General features: G+C 50.1%; 1 protein-coding gene across 1 annotated transcript; it reads left to right on the top strand.

Moving 5' to 3' along the window:
* The first annotated feature begins 5,436 nt into the window (after positions 1-5,436).
* Positions 5,437-24,873, top strand: LOC134945824 (ADP-ribosylhydrolase ARH1-like). Its single transcript, XM_063935337.1, has 8 exons — positions 5,437-5,500; positions 10,152-10,375; positions 10,657-10,755; positions 11,001-11,106; positions 11,403-11,482; positions 18,753-18,936; positions 19,006-19,220; positions 24,229-24,873. Exons 1-8 carry the CDS (start codon positions 5,490-5,492, stop codon positions 24,384-24,386), a joined length of 1,077 nt encoding a protein of 358 aa, XP_063791407.1. The 5' UTR covers positions 5,437-5,489; the 3' UTR covers positions 24,387-24,873.
* The last annotated feature ends 516 nt before the right edge of the window (positions 24,874-25,389 follow it).

Below are 25,389 nucleotides of genomic sequence, written 5' to 3' on the forward strand. Positions count from 1 at the left end.
TTCCTGTGGATTCAAAGGGTTTTTACAAACAACCTCATGTTCAATTTCATTCAGTTTTGTTATCAGGGACCTGACATACTCTTCTCTGATGAGTTCTAGATCTCCTTCCTGCATTACTAGTGGTTTCTTAGCCCAGGGTGTAGGAAAAGGCCTGCCCATTAGTATTTCAAAGGGTGAGTATCCTAGAGTTTTCTGTGGGGTCATTCTGATTTCTGCTAGGATAATGGGAAGGACCTGCTTCCACTTGTGGAAGGTACCTCCTGTGGCCTTCCTTAGTTTGTCTTTGAGGGTCCTATTCATTCTTCCTACGACCCCTGAACTCTGCAGGTGGTACGGGATGTGAAACTTCCACTCCACCTGCAGAGCTTTTACTAAGGCCTGTGTGATTTTGGCTGTAAAGGCTGAGCCTTTATCACTATTTATTTGCAGGGGGCACCCCCATCTAGGGATGATTTTCTGTGTTAGGATTCTTGCTACTGTCTTGGCATCCTCTGACTTAGTTAGGAATACTTCTGGCCAGCGAGAGAACATATCTACAATGACCAGGGCATATTCTTGTTTACCTGTACCAGGGATATGGGTAAAATCAATTTGTAAGTGTGTAAAAGGGGTGGTGGGGTATTCAAGATGCTGGTGTTTAGCTTTATTAGGGTTGTTAGGGTTGTTCCTGAGGCAAGTGATGCATCTGCTAACATACTGGTCCACAAGTGATTTGGCATTAGTAACATAAAAATCATTGGTTAGTAGGAGGAGTGTTGTGGCTTCACCACGGTGACCAACACCACGGCACTGGGCAACGAGCAAAGGGGCACTGGACTGGGGTATACAGGGTTTCCCCTCTTTGCAGATTAATCCTGATTTAGGATTTTTTCTGCAGAATTGGGTAAGTCCAGTCGGAGAGATCAGTATTAGTCGCAGCAGCTTGAAGTTGAGTGAGCAGATGGACGTTGTCAAGGGAGGGACATGCTCTAGTGAGTGCAATGAGTTCTGCAGCTTGCGCGGACTGATAAGGTGTTGGCAGGGTTTCCAACACAGTGTCAGGGAGGGTGACAATGGCATAGCCAGCCTGGTATGTATTGTCATTGGGCCTACTACAGGAGCCGTCAACAAAAACAATGTCTGCGCCTGGTATGGGAACGGGAGACATGTCAAGTCTGGGAGAAGTTTCAGCTTCAATGGAAGCAGCACAGTCATGTAGGTCGGGTGGTTCATCCTCGGGACCTTTCAAGCCTAAAAGGGCATTGAGAATGGGTGCAGGGCCAGAAGAACTAGCAGTGTACTTGATGGTAAGGGTAGGGTTACTCAAAAGGAGTACTTCATATCCACTAAGGCGTTGTGCTGACATGTGCTGTGTGTGCAAGCCTTTAAGTATTGCCAGGACATCATGTGTGGTGTGGAGTACTGTGATGTGGCCTAAAGTGAGGGTAGTGGCCATTTCTGCAACCATTGCACAGGCTGCCAAAGCCCTGAGGCAGGCAGGCATACCTTGCACAGACACTGGCATGACTTTGGAAAAAAAATGCCACGGGGCGCAACTTCCCTCCATGAAACTGTATGAGCACCCCCGCCATGGTTTTACAATTGTCCCTTGCATATAGATGGAAAGGTAGTACATAATTGGGGAGGCCAAGTGCCGGACTTTTCATCAACATACATTTTAAACTTTCATATGCAGTTAACATTTCTTGTGACCATTGTACAGTTTTAGGTTTGTCCTTCAGTGTGGCTTGTCTCAAAATGTTATCATAATAAGAGCAATCAGAAATCCACTGTCTGCAGTAATTTACCATACCCAGGAAGGACAGTAGTTCCCTCTGGGTAGTTGGGGTGACCAGGCCCAATACAGACTGTATGCGTTGTGGACTGACTTTCCTCTCTCCCTGAGTGAGCACAAAACCTAAGTAATCAACATGCTTTTTACATCATTGCATTTTTGTTTTGGACACCTTGTGTCCACATTCACAAAGCCAGTTTAGTAATGAAACACCATCCTCTCGGCAGGCCTCCTCAGTTTTACTACAGAGCAGCAGATCATCTGCATACTGTAGCAGGACTGAACCATGGTGAGGTTGCCAGGGCCCCAATGTGGCCTGGAGACAACAGGTGCGTCAATAATCTGCACCAGGTAAGTTGTTTACCCTCAAAAGAAAAGGCAAAAAGTAATTGTGTCTGTGAATCTACAGGTATGCTGAAAAAAAGGCATTCTTCAAATCAATTACAGAGAAGAACGCAGCATCTGCAGGGATTGCAGAAATGAGTGAGTTTACATCTGGAACAATTGGTGCAATTGGGACAATTAGCTGATTGATCGCTCTGAGATCCTGTACAAATCTTATACTGCCATCAGCTTTGGCAACAGGGTTCACAGGAGTACAGTATGGTGATACAATATGTCTGAGAATACCCTGTTGTAAGAATTGCTGTATCATGGGGCGGAGACCTTCTATCTTTTCTGGTGAGAGGGGATACTGCATAGGTCAGAACACAAAACACTGGTTGTTGCACCGCTGTCCACTAAAAAGGGAATTTTACTTCCATTTATAATAAGTGGCAGCAGAGGTGAATCTTTACTATGACGGGTGAGTTGAATAAAGGCTGGGATACCCTCCTCCGGGCCCCGTCAGTGCGCGGGGTCTTTGGAATCTTTCCTGACTGCGGGGTTGGTTCTGTCTGTCAAAGCGTCTGGAGTTCTGATAGTTATGAGTGGGTGCAGGTTTCTGTTTACAAGCTACAGCGACAGGCAAAAAAGCACAGGCAAAGGAGCACGGGTTTTAAAGACTTCCTTCATATGTGTATAGCTGCGTCCTTTGCAAGCTTTGCGCAAATAAGATATACAGCCATCGAGGGTAATAGTGGGCTTGGGACAGTGTTTTACTATTATCTAAACTCTGGGTTATTGGTGCGTTAGGGATAGAGCTAGTGGACGCATTTTCTAGCAGTGGAGCTGGAGGCAATCCCATTTGGTGTGAAAGGGTTACTGCTGCCAAGAGATCTGTGTCTCCGAGCGCAGGATACATTGGAATGCAAGGGGGAGGCAGAGGGTTTTCAAAGATTTACAGTTTTTTACTGCTTCGCTTCTGTGCTGTTGGGAACTGACATTTTTTTTAATCCTCCATATAGAAAGGGTAATTACTGCCTTCCCGTAGGAATGGGTCCTATCCTGCTTTCTCTGTCCATCCCGCTAAATTATCCACCCATGGGTTAACTAAGTAATACTCTGAGGTAGAGTTGCGGGCGACATACATCTTGCATGTCTCACCAGGGAGGGGCGGGGGATATGTAGTTTTTTTTACTCTGACTAGAGCCCATTGTCAGACAGTAATATAAATCAACAGTACAACTTTAAAAGAAAATATCTAAAATGTACAACACTCTACTATACATGCATCAGCTAACCAGTTAATTAGTCATTGACAATATCACAATATTATCTGCACAGTGAGAACATGAAATCTTTTGACGTGTACGATACTTACCATTCGTACAAGATGTCAGAAAAATACAGCGTTTTAAACAGGAAGCAGGAAAAGTGTTTGAGTAAAGATATCTGGCAGACGAAAACTTACCAGCCGTCTGGACCAAATATAAGAACTTATCTCACTACAAACATACAAAAATATATAGACGATCAAATCGAGGTATTCTCTACGTTACGTATAGACCCCAGGTCTATTTTTAAGTATCCCAGATACTAACGTCACGTTATGTATAGACTCCCAGGTCTATTTTAAGTATCCCAGATACTAACGTCTTTGGAGAATTGCGCTTGGACCCCTGGTCCCTTCTCAGACGTATCTTTAAGTCCCAGACATTAAAGATGTTTGGTCACGTGTTCCCAGAACACTGACACGGATTCAGCTTCAGTGTATGACCGCAATCCCATATGGCAAAGACAGACAATAAATTCTCTATCTTTACCATCCAGGGACGATCACTGAATCGCGGACGTAGCCCCCACTTGAAAGGATATGTCCCTATATTCTTTAACCCTCGATGTGATGGCCTCTTAGACGTCTGTGAGTGTAAACCTTCATGCTATGAGTTACATGCACAACACAAGCAGTAAAGATTCACACTGTTTATTTAATAAATTACAGCGTACTATATAGAAAAGAAACATGGGTGTATACAATATGTGCAAGCATATGATTGGATAAATAGAAGTAGCATACGACATTACATGCAGGATATTTTAGTAACACACAGAAGTAACAGTTTTGATCTGGTATGTAATTGTCCTTGAAGATAAGACACACACAAGCCTTATATTATATGAACAGACAAAGGCATCTTGTAGAGAGTGCGTACGTGTCTATTCAAACACATAACAATTCATATAGCATGTTTAACCCTTCAGGAGGCTGCACTGATATAGGTGGAACAGAGAGGAGGCTGCACTGATATAGGGAGAACAGAGAGGAGGCTGCACTGATATAGGGGGAACAGAGAAGAGGCTGCACTGATATAGGGGGAACAGAGGAGGCTGCACTGATATAGGGAGAACAGAGAGGAGGCTGCACTGATATAGGGACAACAGAGAGGAGGCTGCACTGATATAGGGGGAACAGAGAGGAGGCTGTGCTGACATATAGGTGGAACAGAGAAGAGGCTGTGCTGACATATAGCGGGAACAGAGAGGAGGCTGTGCTGACATATAGGGGGAACAGAGAGGAGGCTGCGCTGACATATAGGTGGAACAGAGAGGAGGCTGCACTGATATAGGGAGAACAGAGAGGAGGCTGCACTGATATAGGTGGAACAGAGAGGAGGCTGCACTGATATAGGTGGAACAGAGAGAAGACTGTGCTGCCATATAGGGGGAACAGAGAGGAGGCTGTGCTGACATATAGGTGGAACAGAGAAGAGGCTGTGCTGACATATAGGTGGAACAGAGAGGAGGCTGCGCTGACATATAGGGGGAACAGAGAGGAGGCTGCGCTGACATATAGGAGGAACAGAGAGGAGGCTGCGCTGACATATAGGGGGAACAGAGAGGAGGCTGCGCTGACATATAGGGGGAACAGAGAGGGGGCTGCACTTATATAGGGGGAACATACAGCGGGCTGCGCTGACATATAGGGGGAACATACAGCGGGCTGCGCTGACATATAGGGGGAACAGAGAGGAGGCTGCACTTATATAGGGGGATCAGAGAGAGGCTGCACTGATATAGGGGGATCAGAGAGGAGGCTGCACTGACATATAGGGGGAACAGAGAGGAGGCTGCACTTATATAGGGGGAACAGAGAGGAGGCTGCACTTATATAGGGGGAACACAGAGGAGGCTGCACTTATGTAGAAGGGGCAGAAGAAGCACATGACTGAGGAGTCACACAGTACAGAGGCTATAAAGGGAGAGGGGAAGTTGGAGGGAGGGACATAACTGTGCACTGGGATAATTATATATCACACAGGCCCTGCTGCTCTGCATGTTAGGTGGAGACTGTTGCACTTCTCTTCAATCCAAACTTCCTGACTACAGACTCATCATGGACAGCAAGTAAGAGACTGTAATTCCCACAATATTGCCCTATGGCAATAAAACTCCTGCGGTGCCTCCCACTGCATTACCCTGTGATGCTGTAACTCCTGCGGTGCCTCCACTGCATTACCCTGTGATGCCTTAACACCTGCGGTGCCTCCCACTGCATTGCCCTGTAATGCTGTAACTCCTGCGGTGCCTCCCACTGCATTGCCCTGTGATGCTGTAACTCCTGCGGTGCCTCCCACTGCATTGCCCTGTGATGATGTAACTCCTGCGGTGCCTCCCACTGCATTGCCCTGTGATGCTGTTACTCCTGCGGTGCCTCCCACTGCATTGCCCTGTGATGCTGTAACTCCTGCGGTGCGTCCCACTGCATTGCCCTGTGATGCTGTAACTCCTGCGGTGCGTCCCACTGCATTGCCCTGTGATGCTGTAACTCCTGCGGTGCCTCCCACTGCATTGCCCTGTGATGATGTAACTCCTGCGGTGCCTCCCACTGCATTGCCCTGTGATGCTGTTACTCCTGCGGTGCCTCCCACTGCATTGCCCTGTGATGCTGTAACTCCTGCGGTGCGTCCCACTGCATTGACCTGTGATGCTGTAACTCCTGCGGTGCCTCCCACTGCATTACCCTGTGATGCTGTAACTCCTGCGGTGCCTCCCACTGCATTGCCCTGTGATGCTGTAACTCCTGCGGTGCGTCCCACTGCATTGCCCTGTGATGCTGTAACTCCTGCGGTGCCTCCCACTGCATTGCCCTGTGATGCTGTAACTCCTGCGGTGCCTCCCACTGCATTACCCTGTGATGCTGTAACTCCTGCGGTGCCTCCCACTGCATTGCCCTGTGATGATGTAACTCCTGCGGTGCCTCCCACTGCATTGCCCTGTGATGCTGTAACTCCTGCGGTGCGTCCCACTGCATTGCCCTGTGATGCTGTAACTCCTGCGGTGCCTCCCACTGCATTACCCTGTGATGCTGTAACTCCTGCGGTGCCTCCCACTGCATTGCCCTGTGATGCTGTAACTCCTGCGGTGCCTCCCACTGCATTGCCCTGTGATGCTGTAACTCCTGCGGTGCCTCCCACTGCATTACCCTGTGATGCTGTAACTCCTGCGGTGCCTCCCACTGAATTACCCTGTGATGCTGTAACTCCTGTGGTGCCTCCCACTGAATTACCCTGTGATGCTGTAACTCCTGCGGTGCCTCCCACTGCATTGCCCTGTGATGCTGTAACTCCTGCGGTGCCTCCCACTGCATTGCCCTGTGATGCTGTAACTCCTGCGGTGCCTCCCACTGCATTACCCTGTGATGCTGTAACTCCTGCGGTGCCTCCCACTGAATTACCCTGTGATGCTGTAACTCCTGTGGTGCCTCCCACTGAATTACCCTGTGATGCTGTAACTCCTGCGGTGCCTCCCACTGCATTACCCTGTGATGCTGTAACTCCTGCGGTGCCTCCCACTGCATTGCCCTGTGATGATGTAACTCCTGCGGTGCCTCCCACTGCATTGCCCTGTGATGCTGTAACTCCTTCGGTGCCTCCCACTGCATTGCCCTGTGATGCTGTAACTCCTGCGGTGCCTCCCACTGCATTGCCCTGTGATGCTGTAACTCCTGTGGTGCCTCCCACTGCATTACTCTGTGATGCCGTAACTCCTGTGGTGCCTCCCACTGCATTACCCTGTGATGCCGTAACTCCTGTGGTGCCTCCCACTGCATTACCCTGTGATGCTGTAACTCCTGCGGTGCCTCCCACTGCATTGCCCTGTGATGCTGTAACTCCTGAGGTGCGTCCCACTGCATTGCCCTGTGATGCTGTAACTCCTGCGGTGCGTCCCACTGCATTGCCCTGTGATGCTGTAACTCCTGCGGTGCCTCCCACTGCATTACCCTGTGATGCTGTAACTCCTGCGGTGCCTCCCACTGCATTGCCCTGTGATGATGTAACTCCTGCGGTGCCTCCCACTGCATTGCCCTGTGATGCTGTAACTCCTTCGGTGCCTCCCACTGCATTGCCCTGTGATGCTGTAACTCCTGCGGTGCGTCCCACTGCATTGCCCTGTGATGCTGTAACTCCTGCGGTGCCTCCCACTGCATTACCCTGTGATGCTGTAACTCCTGCGGTGCCTCCCACTGCATTGCCCTCTGATGCTGTAACTCCTGCGGTGCCTCCCACTGCATTACCCTGTGATGCTGTAACTCCTGCGGTGCCTCCCACTGCATTGCCCTGGGATGCTGTAACTCCTGTGGTGCCTCCCACTGCATTGCCCTGTGATGCTGTAACTCCTGCGGTGCCTCCCACTGCATTGCCCTGTGATGCTGTAACTCCTGCGGTGCCTCCCACTGCATTGCCCTGTGATGCTGTAACTCCTGCGGTGCCTCCCACTGCATTGCCCTGTGATGCTGTAACTCCTGTGGTGCCTCCCACTGCATTGCCCTGTGATGCTGTAACTCCTGCGGTGCCTCCCACTGCATTACCCTGTGATGCTGTAACTCCTGCGGTGCCTCCCACTGCATTGCCCTGTGATGCTGTAACTCCTGTGGTGCCTCCCACTGCATTGCCCTGTGATGCTGTAACTCCTGCGGTGCCTCCCACTGCATTACCCTGTGATGCTGTAACTCCTGCGGTGCCTCCCACTGCATTGCCCTGGGATGCTGTAACTCCTGCGGTGCCTCCCACGGCATTGCCCTGTGATGCTGTAACTCCTGCGGTGCCTCCCACTGCATTGCCCTGTGATGCTGTAACTCCTGCGGTGCCTCCCACTGCATTGCCCTGTGATGCTGTAACTCCTGCGGTGCCTCCCACTGCATTACCCTGTGATGCTGTAACTCCTGCGGTGCCTCCCACTGCATTGCCCTGTGATGCTGTAACTCCTGCGGTGCCTCCCACTGTATTGCCCTGTGATGCTGTAACTCCTGCGGTGCCTCCCAGTGCATTGTCCTGTGATGCTGTAACTCCTGCGGTGCCTCCCACTGCATTGCCCTGTGATGCTGTAACTCCTGCGGTGCCTCCCACTGCATTGCCCTGTGATGCTGTAACTCCTGCGGTGCCTCCCACTGCATTACCCTGTGATGCTGTAACTCCTGCGGTGCCTCCCACTGCATTGCCCTGTGATGATGTAACTCCTGCGGTGCCTCCCACTGCATTGCCCTGTGATGCTGTAACTCCTGCGGTGCCTCCCACTGCATTGCCCTGTGATGCTGTAACTCCTGCGGTGCGTCCCACTGCATTGCCCTGTGATGCTGTAACTCCTGCGGTGCGTCCCACTGCATTACCCTGTGATGCTGTAACTCCTGCGGTGCCTCCCACTGCATTGCCCTGTGATGCTGTAACTCCTGCGGTGCCTCCCACTGCATTGCCCTGTGATGCCGTAACTCCTGCGGTGCCTCCCACTGCATTGCCCTGTGATGCCGTAACTCCTGCGGTGCCTCCCACTGCATTGCCCTGTGATGCCGTAACTCCTGCGGTGCCTCCCACTGCATTGCCCTGTGATGCTGTAACTCCTGCGGTGCCTCCCACTGCATTGCCCTGTGATGCTGTAACTCCTGCGGTGCCTCCCACTGCATTGCCCTGTGATGCTGTAACTCCTGCGGTGCCTCCCACTGCATTGCCCTGTGATGCTGTAACTCCTGCGGTGCGTCCCACTGCATTGCCCTGGGATGCTGTAACTCCTGTGGTGCCTCCCACTGCATTACCCTGTGATGCTGTAACTCCTGCGGTGCCTCCCACTGCATTGCCCTGTGATGATGTAACTCCTGCGGTGCCTCCCACTGCATTGCCCTGTGATGCTGTAACTCCTGCGGTGCCTCCCACTGCATTGCCCTGTGATGCTGTAACTCCTGCGGTGCCTCCCACTGCATTGCCCTGGGATGCTGTAACTCCTGCGAAGCGTCCCACTGCATTACCCTGTGATGCTGTAACTCCTGTGGTGCCTCCCACTGCATTACTCTGTGATGCCGTAACTCCTGTGGTGCCTCCCACTGCATTACCCTGTGATGCCGTAACTCCTGCGGTGCCTCCCACTGCATTACCCTGTGATGCCGTAACTCCTGCTGTGCCTCCCACTGCATTGCCCTGTGATGCTGTAACTCCTGCGGTGCCTCCCACTGCATTGCCCTGTGATGCTGTAACTCCTGCTGTGCCTCCCACTGCATTACCCTGTGATGCCGTAACTCCTACTGTGCCTCCCACTGCATTGCCCTGTCACCCTAAAATTCATGCGGTGCCTCCCATTACATTGCCCTTCGATATACAATTTGAGCTATGGCCAAGCGAGGGGATGACGTTGGCACATTTACATTGTACACCTTCTAATGTCATTTTGCGCACTGACAAAGTTGGTTTCTGAAGTCATACTCTAAATATTAGACTAATTGTCACAGAATAAATGAGAGAAAGTTACAATTACTGTGAAACATGCCCATATCAGCTACAGCAGGACATGCTGGGACTAAGCTGGTTCTATGGCACGTCAGCATCTCTATTCACCGTTGTCCATGCCATCATTCTGACCAGACACGGTAACTTCCAATGCCCATATAATGTACAGCTGGGAATGCATTGTCCCATATATTATATAAGATCTACTTTATCTAAATGCTACTTGTCTTGCTCAGAAGTGAGCACAAGTCCAGCCAATACCCTCGATCTCTTCTTTATCTCAGCGTTCCCTCCTGCGACCTGTACGTGTCCGCAATGCTGCTGAGTGCTGCCGGAGATGCTTTGGGCTACAGGAATCAGCTCTGGGAATACTGCAAATCCGGGCCACAGATTCACAGAGAGCTGGAGGAACTGGGGGGTCTCCAGAACATCACAGCATCCCTGCCGGACTGGCCGGTCAGTGATGACACGGTGCTGCACCTTGCAACAGGCGAGAGTCTGGCAACAGGTGGGTGATGGGTAACCTGCTGCAGTCTGTGATATAGGGTACAGTGATGTAAGAGCAGCCTACACCCTGGGACGTCTGCTTAAGTTTAGTAAGTTATGTAACTAATGGCCTGTATGAAATGCGTCAGCGTTAGTCTGGATTTGGCCATTTTTGGGTATCCCAAGTCCATTCACAAACCAAAGGTTTTTAGGTTTGTTAAGAGAATCATATTCTGTTAAGTATAGAGGGAAAATGCCAACAAATGTTAAAATCCGTGTCTCCTGTCCCATCGCTTGGTGAAGGGAAGCTGAATGAGGATCTGTATCATGAGCTGGCGAGCAAATACGTGACCGCCATGTCTGACATGGAAGGGAGAAAACCTGGGCCCACGAGCATTCTGGGTAAGTGCACGTCCAAACTTGTAATCCAATACTATGGGTGTTGAACAAAGTGTCAGAATTTTCTTGATTCCATACATAATACATCAGGGAGCGGCCTGGAACTTCTGTATATGCAGATACAGACGGACCAAGTCTCGCTCTGCATGTGTACTGAGAAACGGTACATATTCCATTTATATTACTGCTGGGTATTGGGTACCCATCTCCTCATGTATCACTCAGTAACCCCCCACTCTCCTATTTAGGAACCTCACAGCTGCGTCCTGGGGAGCCTGGTGGGTACAAGATCCCCTTTAACCCCTCAGCGACCGGCTGCGGAGCAGCAATGCGGGCCATGTGTATAGGGCTGAGGTGAGGTACTTGCCATTTGTTTCAGCAATTGTTGCTTGCTTTCTTATATACCAGTTATTTTACTTCTATATGACCCCCCCACAAAGTTGTACTTTGTTGAAAAGGGTGCCCCAGTAGTGTCACTAGCTACTAGTGAACCGATTATTATAGTCAAGAGACAAAATGGCTGCCTCTGCTGTGTGGAAGTGAACTCTATAGTCGTTCTAGGACACATTAAGCACTGGCGTTATGTTTGGTGTGATGGAGCTCTCTCTCCGGGCTTCCCCAGTGTTGAGATGTGCTCTCTCTCTCTGCAGGTTCCCCCGGCCGTCGGAGCTGTCTCTCCTGGTCGCTGTCAGTGTGGAGAGCGGGAAAATGACTCACAACCATCCCACAGGTTAGTGTCTCATTCAGGGCCGGCGCGATATGGTAAGCATCGCCTCTAATCCGTTCTGACTGAAAATCATGTCATGTTTGCACTATTTCCTGTATAGTTGACCTATAGGAATCAATGAATGGTTATGAGCGCATTATAAAATAAAAAAGAATTTACTCACCGGTAATTCTATTTCTCGTAGTCCGTAGTGGATGCTGGGGACTCCGTAAGGACCATAGGGAATAGACGGGCTCCGCAGGAGACTGGGCACTCTAAAGAAAGATTTAGGACTATCTGGTGTGCACTGGCTCCTCCCCCTATGACCCTCCTCCAAGCCTCAGTTAGGAACTGTGCCCGGAAGAGCTGACACAATAAGGAAGGATTTTGAATCCCGGGTAAGACTCATACCAGCCACACCAATCACACCATATAACTCGTGATAGGAACCCCGGTTAACAGTACGATAACAATGGAACCTCTGAACAGATGGCTCGCAATAACAACCCGATTTTTGTAACAATAACTATTTACAAGTATTGCAGACAATCCGCACTTGGGATGGGTGCCCAGCATCCACTACGGACTACGAGAAATAGAATTACCGGTGAGTAAATTCTCATTTTCTCTGACGTCCTAGTGGATGCTGGGGACTCCGTAAGGACCATGGGGATTATACCAAAGCTCCCAAACGGGCGGGAGAGTGCGGATGACTCTGCAGCACCGAATGAGAGAACTCCAGGTCCTCCTCAGCCAGGGTATCAAATTTGTAGAATTTTGCAAACGTATTTGCCCCTGACCAAGTAGCCGCTCGGCAAAGTTGTAAAGCCGAGACCCCTCGGGCAGCCGCCCAAGATGAGCCCACCTTCTTTGTGGAATGGGCTTTTACTGATTTAGGCTGCGGTAATCCCACCGCAGAATGCGCCAGCTGAATAGTGCTACAAATCCAGCGCGCGATAGATTGCTTAGAAGCAGGAGCACCCAGCTTGTTGGGTGCATACAGGATAAACAGCGAGTCAGTTTTCCAGACTCCAGCCGTCCTGGAAACATAAATTTTCAGGGCCCTGACTACGTCCAGTAACTTGGAATCCTCCAAGTCCCTAGTAGCCGCAGGCACCACAATAGGTTGGTTCAAGTGAAAAGTTGAGACCACCTTCGGGAGAAACTGAGGACGAGTCCTCAACTCTGCCCTATCCATCTGGAAAATCAGATAAGGACTTTTACAAGACAAAGCCGCCAATTCTGATACCCGCCTGGCCGAAGCCAGGGCCAACAACATGACCACTTTCCACGTGAGATATTTAAAATTCACAGTCTTAAGTGGCTCGAACCAATGTGATTTCAGGAATTCCAAAACCACATTTAGATCCCAAGGTGCCACTGGGGGCACAAAAGAAGGCTGAATATGCAGAACTCCTTTGACAAAAGTCTGAACTTCAGGCAGGGAAGCCAGTACTTTCTGGAAGAAAATCGACAGAGCCGAAATCTGGACCTTAATGGACCCCAATTTGAGGCCCCACGTCACTCCTGCTTGCAGGAAATGTAGGAATCGACCCAGCTGAAATTCCTCCGTCGGGGCCTTCTTGGCCTCACACCACGCAACATATTTTCGCAAAAGCGGTGATAATGTTTTGCGGTGACATCCTTCCTGGCTTTGATCAGGGTAGGGATGACTTCCTCCGGAATGCCCTTTTCCTTTAGGATCCGGTGTTCAACCGCCATGCCGTCAAACGTAGCCGCGGTAAGTCTTGGAACAGACAGGGTCCCTGCTGCAGCAGGTCTTGTCTGAGCGGCAGAGGCCAAGGGTCCTCTGCAAGCATCTCTTGAAGTTCCGGGTACCAAGCTCTTCTTGGCCAATCCGGAACCACGAGTATAGTTTTCACTCCTCGCTTTCTTATTATTCTCAGTACCTTGGGAATGAGAGGCAGAGGAGGAAACACATAAACCGACTGGTACACCCACGGTGTCACTAGAGTGTCCACAGCGATTGCCTGAGGGTCCCTTGACCTGGCGCAATATCTTTTCAACTTTTTGTTGAGGCGGGACGCCATCATGTCCACCTGTGGTCATTCCCAACGGTTTACCAGCATTTGGAAAACTTCTGGATGAAGTCCCCATTCTCCCGGGTGGAGGTCGCCCATCGGAGAATCCTTGTGGCTTCTGCCATCGCCATCCTGCTTCTTGTGCCGCCCTGTCTGTTTACATGGGCGACCGCCGTGATGTTGTCTGATTGGATCAGTACCGGCTGGTTCTGAAGCAGGGGCCTTGCTTGGCTTAGGGCATTGTAAATGGCCCTTAGCTCCAGAATATTTATGCGAAATCTCCTGATTTGACCACAGTCCTTGGAAATTTCTTCCCTGTGTGACTGCACCCCAGCCCCGAAGGCTGGCATCCGTGGTCACCAGGACCCAGTCCTGTATTCCGAATCTGCGGCCCTCTAGTAGATGAGCCCTCTGCAGCCACCACAGGTGCGACACCCTGGTTCTTGCCGACAGGGTTATCCGCTGTTGCATCTGGAGATGGGACCCGGACCATTTGTCCAACAGGTCCCACTGGAACGTCCTTGCGTGGAACCTTCCGAATGGAATTTGCTTCGTACGAAGCTACCATTTTTCCCAGGACTCGTGTGCATTGATGTACCGACACCTGTCCTGGTTTTAGGATGTCTCTGACTAGTGATGACAACTCCTCGGCTTTTTCCACTGGAAGAAACACTCTTTTCTGGTCTGTGTCCAGAATCATTCCCAGGAACAGAAGACGTGTCGTCGGGACCAGCTGTGACTTTGGAATATTGAGAATCCAGCCGTGCTGTTGTAGCACTTCCCGAGAAAGTGCCACCCCCACTACCAACTGTTCTTTGGACCTCGCCTTTATCAGGGGATCGTCCAAGTATGGGATAATTAAAACTCCCTTCTTGCGAAGGAGTATCATCATTTCGGCCATTACCTTGGTAAAGACCCTCGGTGCCGTGGATAACTCCAACGGCAGCGTCTGGAACTGATAGTGACAGTCCTGTACCACAAATCTGAGGTACTCCTGGTTCGGAGGGTAAATAGGGACATGCAGGTACACATCCTTGATGTCCTGGGAGACCATGTAATCCCCCTCGTCCAGGCTCGCAATAACCGCCCTGAGCGATTCCATCTTGAACTTGAACCTTTTGATATAAGTGTTCAAGGCTTTTAAATTTAAGATGGGTCTCAACGAACCGTCCGGTTTCGGTACCACAAACATTGTGGAATAGTAACCCTTTCCCTGTTGAAGGAGGGGTACCTTGACAATCACTTGCTGTGAATATAGTTTTTGAATAGCCACCAACACTGCCTCCCTGGCAGAGGGAGTTGCCGGTAAGGCAGATTTTACGAAACGGCGGGGGGGGGGGGGGAGACGTCTCGAATTCCAGCCTGTACCCCTGAGATACTACTTGAAGGACCCAGGGATCCACCTGTGAGAGAGCCCACTGTGCGCTGAAATTCCTGAGACGGGCCCCCACCGTACCCGGGTCCGCCTGAGCAGCCCAAGCGTCATGCTGTGGACTTACCGGACGCAGGGGAGGACTTCTGCTCTTGGGAACTAGCTGTGTGCTGCAGCTTTGTCCCTCTACCTTTGCCTCTCGGCAGAAAGGATGAGCCTCTAGCCCTCTTGCTTTTCTGGGGCTGAAAGGACTGTACCTGATAATACAGTGCTTTCTTTTGTTGTGGGGTAGCCTGTGGCAAAAAGTCGATTTCCCAGCAGTAGCTGTGGAAACGAGGTCTAAAAGACCACCCCCAAACAGTTCCACCCCTTTATAGGGCAAAACTTCCATGTGCCGATTCGAGTCGGCATCGCCTGACCATTGCCAAGTCCAAACCCCCGTCTGGCGGCAATGGACACAGCGCTTATTTTTGATGCCAGCCGGCAAATATCCCTCTGTGCATCACGCATGTATAAGACTGCGTCTTTTATATGCTCTATTGTCAGCAAAATATTGTCCCTATCCATAGTATCAATATTATCCGACAGGGAATCTGACCACGCAGCAGCAGCACTGCACATCCATGCCGAGGCAATAGCTGGTCGCAATATAATGCCTGAGTGTGTGTGTATATAGCCTTTAGGGTAACCTCCTGCTTTTTATCAGCAGGTTCCTTCAGGGTGGCCGTATCCGGAGACGGTAGTGCCACCTTTTTTGATAAACGTGTAAGCGCTTTATCTACCCTATGGGGTGTTTCCCAACGTGACCTATCCTCTAGCGGAAAAGGGAACGCTGCCAATAACCGTTTAGAAATTATCAATTTCTTATCGGGGGAAGTCCACGCTTCCTCACACACCTCATTTAATTCCTCAGATGCAGGAAAAACTACTGGTAGATTTTTCTCACCAAACATAATACCCATTTTTTGTGGTACTTGGGGTATTATCAGAAATGTGTAATACATTTTTCATTGCCTCAATCATGTAACGGGTGGACCTATTGGAGGGTACACTAGTCTCATCGACGTCGACACTGGAGTCGGTATCCGTGTCGACATCTGTGTCTGCCATCTGAGGTAGCGGGCGTTTTAAAGCCCCCGATGACATTTGAGACGCTGGAACAGGCACAAGCTGAGTAGCCGGCTGTCCTATGTCGTCAACCTTTTGTGTAAGGAGTTGACACTTTTACGTAATTCCTTCCATAAGTCCAACCACACAGGTGTCGACCCTGCAGGGGGTGACATCACATTCACAGGCATTTGCTCCGCCTCCACATCATTTTCCTCATCATACATGTCGACACAGCAGTACCGACACACAGCACACACACAGGGAATGCTCTGACAGAGGACAGGACCCCACAAAGCCCTTTGGGGAGACAGAGGGAGAGTATGCCAGCACACACCAGAGCGCTATATACCACAGGGATATCACTATACAGAGTGTTTTCCCTTATAGCTGCATATATATATACTATACTGCGCCTAAATTTGTGCCCCCCCTCTCTTTTTAACCCTTTCTGTAGTGCAGGATTGCAGGGGAGAGCTAGGGAGCGATCCTTCCAGCGGAGCTGTGAGGGAAAATGGCGCCAGTGTGCTGTGGGAGATGGCTCCGCCCCTTTCTCAGCGGGCTTTCTCCCGCTTTTTTAGTAATTCTGGCAGGGGTATTTTTACACCTATATAGCCCCTGGGGTTATATATGGTGTTATTTTTGCCAGCCAAGGTGTAAATATTGCTGCTCAGGGCGCCCCCCCCCAGCGCCCTGCACCCATCAGTGACCGGAGTGTGTGGTGTGCATGAGGAGCAATGGCGCACAGCTGCAGTGCTGTGCGCTACCTTGGAGAAGACAGAAGTCTTCAGCCGCCGATTTTCCGGACCTTCTTGCTTCTGGCTCTGTAAGAGGGACGGCGGCGCGGCTCCGGGAACGGACGACGAGGTCGGGTCCTGTGTTCGATCCCTCTGGAGCTAATGGTGTCCAGTAGCCTAAGAAGCCCAAGCTACCACCACTTAGGTAGGTTCGCTTCTTCTCCCCTTAGTCCCTCGTTGCAGTGAGCCTGTTGCCAGCAGGTCTCACTGAAAATAAAAAACCTAACATATACTTTCTTCCTAGGAGCTCAGGAGAGCCCCTAGTGTGCATCCAGCTCGGCCGGGCACAGAAATCTAACTGAGGCTTGGAGGAGGGTCATAGGGGGAGGAGCCAGTGCACACCAGGTAGTCCTAAATCTTTCTTTAGAGTGCCCAGTCTCCTGCGGAGCCCGTCTATTCCCCATGGTCCTTACGGAGTCCCCAGCATCCACTAGGACGTCAGAGAAAATATATTAGAGAAATGTCTAGTCTCCCTAATCCTAATGGCGTATGATATAAACTACCCCTAGTGTTCCATTTTATTTCCTTTTACCTTCTAGAAAGCTGTAGAAACTCTTCTGGCACACATTGGGGTGGGATGCTGGTGCCGTTGGTGGAGCCATAAGAGCCGCATGCTTTGGGTGCTGTGGCTGTACTCTGGCTCTTCTGTATGGTGTGTAGGGGAGGCTGCTGCAACAGTACTGAGTGAGGATTTGATGAGGTGGTTTTATATTTCTGCTGTGTCTTAGTTCACAGACTGGTGGGTGTTTTGAGAGTCGGTCTGTAGGGTGTCCTGACTGTGCGCTGCATCTGCCCGCCATTATGAGGCATGTGATGGCTGTTTCATGTCCATCAGATCTCAAATATTTGTAGAAATTATATGGGGGGCACTGACACACTTTCTGGCATAGGGCACCAAAATGTATAGTTATGGCTCTGTCAGCCCCCCCTTGCTTTGTCTCCAGCTCCAGCCCCCCCTTGCTTTGTCTCCAGCTCCAGCCCCCCCTTCGGTCTCTCCACCTCCAGCCCCCCCTTCGGTCTCTCCACCTCCAGGCCCCCCCCCCCCCTTTGGTCTCTCCACCTCCAGCCCCCCCCCCCCCCCCCCCCCCCCTTTCGGTCTCTCCACCTCCAGACCCACCTTCGGTCTCTCCACCTCCCCCCTTCCATGTCTCACCAGCTAGCCCCGTTTCTCTACATCAAGCATCAAGTACCCAATTCAGTCTCACCATCTCCAACCCCCCCTTCTGTCTCTCCAGTCCTCCTTCTCTGTCTCTCCAGCTCCAGCCCGCCTTTCTGTCTCTCCAGCTCCTCTTCTGTCTTTCTACCTCCAGTCCCCCTTCCATGTCTCACCAGCCAGCCCACTTTCTGTCTCTCTGCCTCCAGCCCCCCCCCCTTCTGTGTCTTACCAGCCAGCCCCCCCCCTTCTGTCTCTCCAGTCTTCCTTCTCTCTCTCCAGCCAGCCCCCTTTCTGTCTCCCCAGCCAGCACCCTCCTGTCACCCTTGCACGTTACATTTCACAATATGAAACCTTGTACAGGGCCATGTGAAGAGGACATATTTGTAGGAGGGAGCACATTCATAGTTTGCAGGTGGCGTGGAACACCCTAGCACCGGTCCTGGTCTCACTCACGCTCGTTTGCTCTAGTATCTGTTACTGACTATACTCAGTGTCACATGAAACACAAACTCTTATCCACCCGCACCATAATGTGTCTCATAGATCAGGTCACATTGCTGTCTGTTGGTTGGACGGACTCTTAGGATATCTTATTCATAGCGTCCATTGTAACTGTTCTCATGATATAATCTATACATATGGTGCAGACTTTATTGCTGCATCTGAGTGGTTTGTAGCCATTAGATTAGCACAATGTTTACGGAAATCAGTAGGCATTAGCCTGGACACCTCTTACACACTAAAGTCTACCCCACCTGCATACTTTCCTAATGCGTGTGCTCTGTCTTGTCGTCCCCTCTCTCTTCCTGGCTGCCTGCAGGCTATCTCGGATCACTTGCTTCAGCTCTCTTCACATCCCTGTCTGTACAGGGGGTCCCTCTAGAACAATGGGGGGTCCGCCTCCTGGAGAACCTTCCTCTGGCCCGGGACTATGTGCGCTCTACAGAGACTGACGCGGCGCCTCACTTTGCAGCATGGGATTATTTCCGCGAGTGCTGGGAGAGGTGAGCGGGTGAGGGCTGGCGTTGGTGGTCTCCTGTTATATGGAATCATCTTCCTCTGTTCCTCCTCAGATACCTGGCAGAGAGGGGGCTGTCACAGGGGTCCGGCCCTGCACGATTTCCATCTCTCTATGGCGCTGCGGAGAGGGACGCGGAGTACGGCCGGTGGAGTCTGGATGGCTGGGCCGGGAGGAGCGGACATGATGCTCCGATGATTGCGTATGATGCTCTCTTGGGTGCTGGGGACTCCTGGGCCGAGCTGTGCAGCAGATCCATGTTCCATGGAGGTGAGTCTCCTCTGCCGCCTTCTACGAGGACCAAAGCCCCACAAGAGGGACCACAACCATCCAGGACTCCATTGGTGGAGCATTTATCACCAACTAATGATCTGTATGGTTTCTCTTATGTCCTAGAGGATGCTGGGGTCCATTTTAGTACCGTGGGGTATAGACGGTTCCGCAGGAGCCTTCGGCACTTTAAGACTTTTCAACAGTGTGAACGTGCTCCTCCCTCTATGCCCCTCCTCCAGACCTCAGTTTAGAAAATGTGCTCAGGAGACTGGATGCACACTAGTGGAGCTCTACAGACCTCTGCTGGAAAAATACTTTTTTTTAGGTTTTTTATTTTACAGGGAAGCTGTTGGCGACAGCTTCCGTGCTTCGTGGGACTTAGGGGGGGAGGTAGGAACCAACTCCTCCTTTAGTTAATAGTTCTGCCTCCGCTGACAGGACACCATTAGCTCCTGAAGGGTACTGAACACAGCCCAAACCTGGCCAGCGTTCACTCCCACAGCAGTGCAGCCACCCCCTAACAGAGCCAGAAGTCAGAAGGCTGGTGAGTATATTACCGGAGTCCTGCAGAGAGGGGATCCTCCGGTCATCATTGGCGGCATACAGGTACATGCGCAGCGCGCGCCATGTCTCTCAGCAGAAGGGTGCATGAATATACCTTACATGAATATACCTTACTCTCACTGGACAAAAGGCACATCCTAGGTGTATTAGGTTGCGCTACCCCCGGGGCCAGTATAAAGATACTCCATTTCTGAGGTGGAAACGCGCCATTAAAAGGGGGCGGAGTTTCTCCTTAGATGTACCAGTTCACTCACTGGGTGCCATTTTCTCCTGCAGAACGCCACTATGAGAATCCAGAACGCTGATTTCTCCTCAAGACACGGCTGACACAAGTACCAGGGTGTTATAGAGGGGGAAGGGAGTGTTCATTGTAATTTAGGTCTGCGGGCCTAATATTGAGTAAGTGTGTAAATATTACACATTTCATATAGGGCGCAGTGTGTGGACTGGCAACTCCCTCTGTGTCAGCCTTTACTGTAGGTCTGTCCCCGATAGCTCCCCTGTGTGATAGGTGTGTGTGTGTGTGTGTGTGTGTACAAGTGTGTAACATGTCAGACATTGGGGAGGGTTCTTCCCCGGAAGAACCCATTTTAGATACACAAGAGGGTAATATGGTGGCCCTTCCCTCTCAGAAGGAGCCGGAGTGGGTGAGAAAGTTGCAGAAGAATATGTCAATGCTTGCAAAGAAATTATCTGAGTCTGAACAACAGACTAAATATTGGAGGCAGCTACTTCTGCTAAAGCCACAGCATGACGCTGGGGCTCCCCTACGGGAGTACGATCGGGTGGGGGCGCGTCTACTGTTGTTCAGCCAGGTCTGGGTTCACCCAGATCTGGATCCTTGGATATTACAGAGAGTATCCCAAGGTTACAAATTGGAATTTCAAGACCTTCCCCCATGCCGTTTTTTCAAATCAGCCTTACTAGTTTCTGTCCAGGACGGAACAAAAGTGCTGAACGCAATACAGAAATTACGTCAAGACGGAGTAATTTCCTTACTTCCTGCCGTACAACAGGAACAAGAATTTTATTCAAGCCTGTTTGTAGTGCCGAAGCCGGATGGCTCGGTCAGACCGATTTTAAACCTAAAAACTGTGAATCTTTATTTAAAAATGTTCAAATTCAAGATGGAATCACTGAGAGCGGTGATCTCCAGCTTGGAGGAAAAGGAATTTCTAGTGTCGGTGGACATCAAGGATGCTTACAGTTCCAAACATTACCTTTCGGCCTCTCCATGGCTCCGAGAATATTCACCAAGGTGATGGCGGAGATGATGGTTCTCCTTCGCAAGGAAGGAGTCAACATAATTCCGTACTTGGACGATCTCCTCATAAAAGCGAGATCCAGGGAGAAGTTAGTACAACACATTGCACTATCCCTGATGGTGCTTCAACAGCACGGCTGGATCATAAATCTTCCAAAATCACAGTTGGAACCGACAATGAGGTTATCATTTCTGGGAATGATATTGGTTACCGAAGTACAGAGAGTATTTCTACCGGTGGAAAAGGCTCTGGAAATCCAGAAGATGGTCAAACAAATTTTGAAACCAGCACGCGTGTCGATTCATCAGTGCATCCGCCTGCTGGGGAAGATGGTAGCGGCCTACGAGGCTCTACAATATGGCCGATTCCACGCCAGGGTGTTCCAATGGGACCTACTGGACAAGTTGTCCGGATTGCATCTACACATGCATCAGAGGATAATCCTGTCGACAGCCAGAATTTCACTCCTGTGGTGGCTACAAAGTTCTCACCTCTTGGAGGGACGCAGGTTTGGGATTCAGAAATTGATCCTGGTGACCATAGATGCAAGCCTCCGAGGCTGGAGAGCAGTCACGCAAGGGGAAAGCTTCCAAGGAAGATGGTCAAGTCAAGAAATACTTCTTCACATAAACATTCTGGAGTTGAGAGCTGTGTACAATTGCCTTCATCAAACGGCGCATACAGATCCAGTCAGACAATGTAACGACAGTAGCTTACACAAACCGTCCGGGAGGAACGAAAAGCAGAGCGGCAATGGCAGAGGAGATAAGAATACTCCTCTGGGCAGAAAAACATGCAAGAGCTCTGTCGGCGGTTTTCATTCCGGGAGTGGACAACTGGGAAGCGGACTTCCTCAGAAGACACGGTCTCCATCCAGGAGAATGGGGCCTCCACCCAGAGGTCTTTGCAGAGGTAGCAAGTCATTGGGGGGGGTTCCTCAAGTAGATATGATGGCATCTCGTCTCAACAAGAAGCTTCAGAAATATTGTTCCAGGTCGAGAGACCCACAAGCAATAGCAGTGGATGGTGACCCAGTGGGTGTTCCAGTCAGTGTATCTGTTCCCTCCAATTCCACTAATACCAAAAATTCTCAAGATCGTCAGAAGAACAAGGGTTCGGGCAATTCTCATTGCCCCAGACTGGCCAAGGAGGGCTTGGTATCCAGATCTTCAGGAGTTACTGCTGGAAGATACTCTGCCTCTTCCTCTTCGCGAGGACCTGCTTCAGCAGGGGCTGTTAGTTTATCAAGACTTACTGCAGCTGCGTTTGAAGGCATGGCTGTTGAGCGCCAGATCATAGCCCGTAAGGGTATTCCCAATGAAGTCATTCCCACACTTATTCTGGCCAGGAAAGGGGTAACGTCCAAGCATTACCATCGTATTTGGAGAAAATACGTATCTTGGTGTGAATCTAAGAGGTCACCTGCGGTGGAGTTTCAATTAGGACGTCTTCTCTTATTTCTACAGGCGGGTGTGGATGCTGGCTTGAGATTAGGGTCTATCAAGGTCCAAATTTCGGCCTTGTCCATTTTCTTTCAGATGCAGTTGGCTTCCCTTCCTGAGGTTCAGACGTTCGTGAAGGGAGTTCTGCGCATCCAACCTCCCTTTGTGCCTCCTGCAGCGCCATGGGATCTTATTGTGGTGTTGCAGTCCCTTAAATTGGACTGGTTTGAGCCTCTGCAAGAGGTGGAGTTGAAGTTTCTCACTTGGAAAGTGGTCATGCTGTTGGCCTTGGCATCAGGCAGACGAGTGTCTCAGTTAGGAGCTCTGTCTCACAAGAGTCCTTACTTAATCTTTCATGAAGATAGGGCTAAATTGAGAATGCGTCATCATTTTCTTCCAAAGGTTGTGTCTTTCCATATCAACCAACCTGTTATGGTGCCAATGATTTCTGACACTACAGCTGTTTCTAAGTCCTTGGATGTCGTCAGAGCATTGAGGACTTATGTTGCAAGAACGGCTCGGATTAGGAAAACTGAAGCTTTGTTTGTCCTTTAAGCAGACTATTGCGCACTGGATCAGAGGTACCATTCAGCATGCTCATTCCACAGCAGGATTGCCGTTACAAAGTTCGGTAAAGGCCCACTCTACAAGGAAAGTGGGTTCGTCCTGGGCGGCTGCCCGGGGATTCTCGGCATTGCAGATTTGCTGAGCAGCTACTTGGTCAGGTGCAAACATGTTTGCTAAATTTTACAGGTTTGACACCTTGGCTGCTGACGACCTTCAGTTTGGTCAGTTAGTTTTGCAAGAACATTAGCACTCTCCCGCCCGTACTGGGAGCTTTGGTACATCCCCATGGTACTGAAATAAACCCCAGCATGCTCTAGAACGTAAGAGAAAATAGGATTTTTATTACCTACCGGTAAATCCTTTTCTCGTAGTCCGTAGATGATGCTGGGCGCCGTCCCAGTGCTAATTTTTTCCTGCGTTACATTTTGTCTTTTTTACACAGGTTCTTATGTGTTAAGATGTTCACAGCTGTTGCGTTATGCATGCACAATAGCACGGGTTATGTTGAAAACCATGTTAGGCGGCATGTTTTGTATGGTGTGAGCTGGTGTGAATCTCACCACTAGTTAATGTAAATTCTTCTCTCAAAGTTGTCCGTCTCCTCAGGCACAGTTCCTATACTGAGGTCTGGAGGAGGGGCATAGAGGGAGGAGCCAGTTCACACTGTTGAAAAGTCGAAAAGTGCTGAAGGCTTCTGCGGAACCGTCTATACCCCATGGTACTAAAATGGTCCCCAGCATCCTCTAGGACTACGAGAGAAGGATTTACCGGTAGGTAATTAAAATACTATTTTTTACTCTGCGGCTGATCTCAGTGTAGTCTCCGGGGTCCTGGTCCTCTCCCTGTGGACTTATTACCAGAAGGTGGCCAACATTCAGTGCATGCTCAGCCAATGGGTGTCCATTATACGGAGGAACAGTCTGAGTCCAGATGAGTGTGTCACTCAGGCTCTGTACTTGATGCGGGGTGTTGGGGAAGAACCCTAACACCTCACATACAGCAGTATCCAGATAAATGATTGCTATGTGCAGGAAAGCTTGTGCCCCTATTTTTAGTGATTTGCAGAACTTCTCCACTGTCTGCCATCCGCACCCCTGGAGCCAATGGGCCTTTAGATGTCTGGTGTCTGATATAACCTTAATCCATCTCTACCTCCTTCCCCTCCAGGTGACAGCGACTCCACAGGGGTGATTGCCGGCTGCTGCTGGGGAGCAATGCACGGATCAGCCGGAGTACCGACGGGGAACTACAGTGAGCTTGAGTACAGAGCGCGGCTGGAGAACGTCGCTCGCTGCCTACACAAGCTGGCCTGGGGGAAACATTAATGGCACCTGGATCGGTTCTGCCAGATACTCCCAATAATTGTCATTTTCACACCCAAATAATTGTCTGTTCCCATTAGAAGTCAATGGACGTAGTAACTGTAAAAGTCTGCAGCAGGAACTGTATTCCTTTAGAGGCTCCCATTAAACAGCAGATATGGACGTGACAATGTTATATGGGAAATGCAGACATTACAGTGTTGTATGGGTGCCTGGTACGTTCCATCTTTCCTGGCAATGTATCACTCTTCTAGAGGTTCCTGTCCATCACTAGCATCCTATGCAGTGGTCACTAGCACCACCTTGTGGTTAAGATGTAAACTGCACAGATAATGATAAAATAACTGTTCTGAGGAATAACTGCGCATACTTTGATAAAGTCTTTAATAAAACCATAGTAATTTATCTCCAAATTAACAACCCTAAAATGTGAATACTTGCCAAAAAAATGTTAACAGTATGATGTCAAAATAAAACTGCATATTGTGTACTTAGCAGCGTCACTGATATTTGTAGGTTGGCAATGTGCTGAGCCATAAATCCGGTACTTAGAGGGCCTGTGTGGCACAGTGCATGTCCCCTGAGGAGTACCTTATATACAATGACACATAGGCGTGCATGCCTCACTAGCCTGTGACCCCACCTGTGCCTCATAATCAGTGTGAGGTTAAACGATGGGCAGTTGGATGACCGTGTGATTATGTGTTTGCCCCTGAGTGTACCTCAATTCGGAGAAGTCTGACCCTTAGAGTTAAAGCTAAGCTTCAGTCATGTGAATGGGAAACAGGTGGTGTAACAGGAGATATCAGCAGACACATGGGGGAACTGGTCTGCTGCCCCCCAGCTTCACACTACATACATCAGAACTGCAGACAAAGACAAGTGATTTATTTAGGAAAAGGCGCTTCCTGTAGGGCGCACCAAGAATAGTCTGTGACCCGAGGTTACGGCAATAAGAGGGGCAGCGGATGGCTTGGAAGAGATGTCTAGACTGTATACGCCACAG

Source organism: Pseudophryne corroboree, chromosome 7 (assembly GCF_028390025.1).
Source record: "Pseudophryne corroboree isolate aPseCor3 chromosome 7, aPseCor3.hap2, whole genome shotgun sequence".
NCBI lineage: Eukaryota > Metazoa > Chordata > Amphibia > Anura > Myobatrachidae > Pseudophryne > Pseudophryne corroboree.